The 5,382-nt window shown below is 36.5% G+C and overlaps 1 protein-coding gene across 1 annotated transcript; it reads right to left on the reverse strand.

Annotated features, from left to right (window-relative positions):
• Positions 1–2,547: 2,547 nt before the first annotated feature.
• Positions 2,548–3,676, reverse strand: LOC104897865 (uncharacterized). Its single transcript, XM_010684821.3, has one exon. The coding sequence runs from the start codon at positions 3,451–3,453 to the stop codon at positions 2,872–2,874; it is 582 nt and encodes a 193-aa protein (XP_010683123.1). The 5' UTR covers positions 3,454–3,676; the 3' UTR covers positions 2,548–2,871.
• Between the last annotated feature and the right edge of the window lie 1,706 nt (positions 3,677–5,382).

The raw sequence follows: 5,382 nt of genomic DNA on the forward strand, positions 1-5,382 counted from the left end.
TTCAACAGTTGTATCATAGTTCAAAATTATAGATATCTATCAAAGAAGGTTTGGCTCCCTTGGTGATACTCTTAACCCATATTCTAAAGGTCAAGGGTTCTAATCTTACCAAGTAAAGGTGCTTGAGCGTGGGAATTGTGTCACCGAGGTTGAGGCTTAAATCGATATATAGAGTGGCAACGGATTGGATTTTACAAACTCTATATCTCACCAACTTCTATTCGAACTTGGATTATTTAGAATCAGGTTCGGACTTTAACAGGTGATATGAGGAACGCACAGAACTCGAACAAGTGATATGATTCACTGTAAAAGCCGAACAAGAAACTCAAAAGCTTGTTTGAGCTCGGGCCGTGCTTGAGCACCTATAGTCCTTATCAAGCTTAGCTCGAGCACGTTAAAACTAAGTTTATTTGTAGCTATTCACCATTCTCTTGTTTAACCAATTTGTTTTATTTCTGCATAGTCCAGTTTCAATATTGCTAACTTGCTAGTCAATACAGCCATATGAAGCCCTTATTTTAACTTACCAAATATGAATTTGTTTTGGTTGAAAGATGAGGGTAGTTCATGGTTAATTGGTTATTGCCCATCCCACGTTATAGACGTTTTCAAATTCGTGTTGTTTTTGCGGATCAAATTTTGTGTTATTATCCCTTAAGCACGCAAACATTTGTTTCATTCAGAAGAATTCTCCCCATAATTATCGAAATACCTCACAATTTTGATTTCCACTAAACCTCACACGTCCCATTTAATTAGTGGTTATAAATAGTGGTAATGGTAATAGAATTTAATATAAATTTGTAACGAAGTTTCCATGTCAATGACCATGTGATTGAAGCTTTATCATGAAACATGGATTTCCTTTTCTAAATTTCCATTACCATTCAATACCACCTTCCCGAGTGATAATGGATAGTAATGAGATCCTAGAAACAAAATGGATATCTTGGAATGGAGTAGCATTACCATAGGTAATGATATTGGATTTCTAGTACAAATTTACACTATAATGCATTACCATTCCTATCATTTATGACCTCTTACCGAACGAGCCGACAGAGATATAGTAAGAGTGACCGAGGGAGCGATAGTGTGCCAGTTTTGCCTAAAGAAAAGGTTAAGTATAGAACCTGTGATACACTTCGCCATTGTCGTTGTAGAGCTTGCTGGTTAAGGGGGCATGGAAACACGAACTTTTCTAGAGTAATCTGCATTTTCTGAAAAATGAACAAGGCTCTATTTCTTGCTGTGGTTTATATAGTCTATATCCTTTTTTTTGCTTCATCTCTTCCCTTCCCATCTCCCAACACCATTTTCAATTCTACAAGTTCGTTCTGATTCTATTCAATATACCTATCAATTCAATTGAGAACTTGGCTGCCGATCCACTGATAATCAACAGGAGAAGTTGAATTAGGCCTTCCTAAAACTGATTACTCTAAATATCATAGGCAATATTATAGGATACATCTTAAGGGTTTTGATTGCGATGTTTCTTGGAAGATAAGAATCCAAAAGATTCGGGTTCCAGGTTTCATATGAGATAAAGATCCATATGATTGACTGAGCAACGATCAATTCTTTGCCTGCAGGCTGCAGCTCTTCCACAAGGGTTTCAGAAAGAACTCTCTAAGCTTGACTAGGTGGTCTAGACCTAATAATAGGCAGCGTCTAGCATCGACTCTAACAGCTAAAAATGTTGAGCTCGTCTCAATCCATCAATTGCAAATCACTTGCAACAACCTCCGCTAAGATTTTTTACCATCTCAACATGACACCGCCAATCTTTCCCAACAATTACATCGATGACACCTCTATAGTAGTGTGTGGATGCAGCATTTGAGAAAGTGGATTCTCAGCCACTCTGTATTGAGTGGTTTACTATCACACATTCAGTGCGTTTTAGATAGCTTACTAAAGAGACCAACTCGTTAATAACACCAAGGGCGTCCATCATTCAAAGAAGGTGCATAATTGTGATAATCAGCAGATTTATACAACTTACAACCCACCATCAATAAATCTCAGAATTCCATAGATTTATCAGTTCACAGAGGACCAACTACAACAAGCCTAGAATGGGTCGTGTGAGGAGAGACATTGAGTCACACTAGAGTAGGACACTCAAAGATGCACCAATGCTACTCACTAAGTGATTAAAGTTAAAGTCTTCTACTATAATCTTCTTCTACTGTAAGAGAAGGTCAGATTGATTGAAGGCGTCGACTCTAATAATAGCACATCAATTGAGTAGTGCAACTTAGTTGATTGAAGGCCTCAACTCTTCTAATAGAACTTCGATCAAAGTGAAGATTGGTTGATTGAAGGCTTATTCTATAAACTGCTTTCATCAACTAAAGTTGATTGAAAAACCAAACATGAACATGGCCCATAAGAAAGGCCTAGAATTTGCATCATCAAGTAATCCAATAAGCAAGATCTATTGCATACATGTAAACAACACCCAAACTTACACACAACTACACAAGCCCATAGTAACAAGAAAAGAAAACAAAGAGAGACAACAACACATCAATCATGTAAATAATTTGAGTTAAAATTCCATGAAAAATCACAGAAATTGGACATAAAAATGTATATGATTTGTCCCAGGACAAAATCAGTATCTGCTTATTAATTATCAGCAAATTAATCTCTACCAAGTAGAAAATCTTAATGCCACATGATTCTATAAAACTCAAATATCTCAAAATTTGCCTGAATTACCTAAATTACAGGAATTGCTTCCTACACCTAAACCCAAAAACAGAAATCTCCAATCTTTAGAGCTACCAATCAAATTTCTGTATAACAATTTGACAACAAAAATTTGGGTTTTTTTAAAAAATTAACAAAACCCTTAAACTAACCCTCTTTTTGAACTTCAATCTCTGCTTTTTGCTCAATTTCCTCTGAAGCAGAATTTTGCTGGTCATTCTCTCGCTCCATCTCTTGTTTAACCTCTTCTTCAGCCGCTTTTTCTGCCCTTAAAATAGGTTCATAATACTCTGAATGAGCTTCCATACATTTCTTCAAATTTCCAGTAACTTCAAAACATTTCTCAACAATATCTTCATTATTTTTCTCTGATGCTTCTACACATTCCTCCCAAGCTATAAATGCATCCTTGCAACCTCCACCTTTCATGAACAAGCAGAATCCACACTCACCTTCCTCCTCTTCTTCTTCGCCGCCATTTTCTCTCTCCTCATCGTTGGTTTGACCCTTTTGATCTGGGTTGTTGGGTTGATTTGAGATTTCTGGGTTTTGATTTTCTGGGATATTGGGATCTGGGTTTTGATTTTCGTTGGTTTTGGGATCTGGGTTTTGTGGATTTTGGGAAGGTGAAGACATGTATGAAGCAGAGAAAGAAGTGGGTGTTGTGGGTTCGGAAAGGTTCTGAGAGTTAGGGTTTTGAGATGATGATGATGAAGAATTAGCTCCCATGGTTGAATTTTTTTTATATATATATATATAAAGAATTTAAGTATGAAAAGTAAAACCCTTTGTTAAACCCAGTGAAGAAGAGTGAAGAACAAGAGTAGGCGAGTACTTGGGTATTGGAATGTGGCCGCCTGGAGATGGAAATTTTGGTTGTGGTCTGTGGAGTGTCCACAATGGGAAGATGACTTGGAGGAAAAGTTCCTTGAGAAAAATAACTCAGTAAAAATTCGAAATTAGAAAGATTTTATTATTATATATATATAAAAAAAACAGATAGATTATCGAAGTTTTAGATTAGAGGATAAAAAATGGTAATTGATTTTGATTTTTTTATTGAGAAAGATAATTGGTCCGAGTACTAACACATGTAAGGCTAGTAGCGTGCAAAACACACCAGCTCAGATGTAGAGTACAAGGTTAAATAGTCCAGAAATAAATTCCATGAGGATTTGAATCCTGGGCAATGCGCTTGAATTCGGTATGATACCACTGAGCTACTACCTCTTTCTCTCAATAATTAATTTTAATAAATTCATATATATATTTTCCAAAGAAAATAATAATATAGAAATTGCAAACTAAAGTTGATTAATTTTGGTAATTTGTAGGGGTGATATTACTCTTCAATAGATATAAAAATGTGTCGGATTTGAGATGGGTCCAATAAAACTAGACTCGAATTTTTTTAAAGTAGACCTAGACCAGTCCCGAACCTATTGGGTATAAAAATTTTAGCGTCTTACCTAGACTCACTAAAGAATAGCGGGTCATGGGTCTAAAATGGTTCCTTAATTAGGTTACTTGATTTAAATGCTCTTTTTGCCAAATTTTGTGTGTGTATATAACAAAGTTAGTGTTGAGTATGATTATTAGAGAATAGATTTACAAATCAAGAAAAACTATTACTTCCTCCATTCTATAATAAATAAAATACTTACTATTTTAGACCATTCCAAAATAAATGAAACGTTGATATAGTTGGTACTCTCTTACTATCATGTGGGTCCTTCTTTTTCTATCTCTCTATCTCTCTCAGTCTCTCCTCCAGCATGCTTTTTTGAACATTAATATCTCTAATTGCATATAAGAGCATCTCCATTCATGGGGCACCCCATTTTTTCTCTCTCCTCACCTTATTTGTGCACCTCATTTTCCACTACCTCCCCATTTTACCTTACTCAAATTTGAAACACATACCTCCACTCATCTACCTCCCCATTTATCTTCTCTCTCTTATATCCTATACCCCACCACCTTTTCTCTCTCCTACTTTCCCCGCCACGTGTAAGCTTCTAATTTCTTCTTCATTTGGGCAACTCCCCTAAAACTTGAGCATGCTCATTAAATGGGGAACCAACCCCACTCATGTGGAGGCCCATTTGAGGAGAGAGACTCCATATGGGGAGGGTATTTTTACCCATTGGAGGTGCTCTAAGAGCATCTCCATTCATGGGGCACCCCATTTTTTCTCTCTCCTCACCTTATGGTCCACCTCATTTTCCACTACCTCTCCATTTTACCTTACTCAAATTTGAAACACATACCTCCACTCATCTACCTCCCCATTTATCTTCTCTCTCTTATTTCCTATACCCCACCACCTTTTCTCTCTCCTACTTTCCCCGCCACGTGTAAGCTTCTAATTTTTCTTCATTTGGGCAACTCCCCTAAAACTTGAGCATGCTCATTAAATGGGGAACCAACCCCACTCATGTGGAGGCCCATTTGAGGAGAGAGACTCCATATGGGGAGGGTATTTTTACCCATTGGAGGTGCTCTAAGTAAAAATTATAAAATGTTGATATTTGGAATCGACACATTGAAATAACTTTACAAGATCTAATATTACTATGTTTTTTCTTATATAATGGTGAGAGAAAAATGGTCAAAGTTGATTGATGAATAGTGTCCAAATGAAAAATGATACATGTA

The sequence above is a fragment of the Beta vulgaris genome, chromosome 6 (assembly GCF_026745355.1).
Source record: "Beta vulgaris subsp. vulgaris cultivar EL10 chromosome 6, EL10.2, whole genome shotgun sequence".
Classification (NCBI taxonomy): domain Eukaryota; kingdom Viridiplantae; phylum Streptophyta; class Magnoliopsida; order Caryophyllales; family Amaranthaceae; genus Beta; species Beta vulgaris.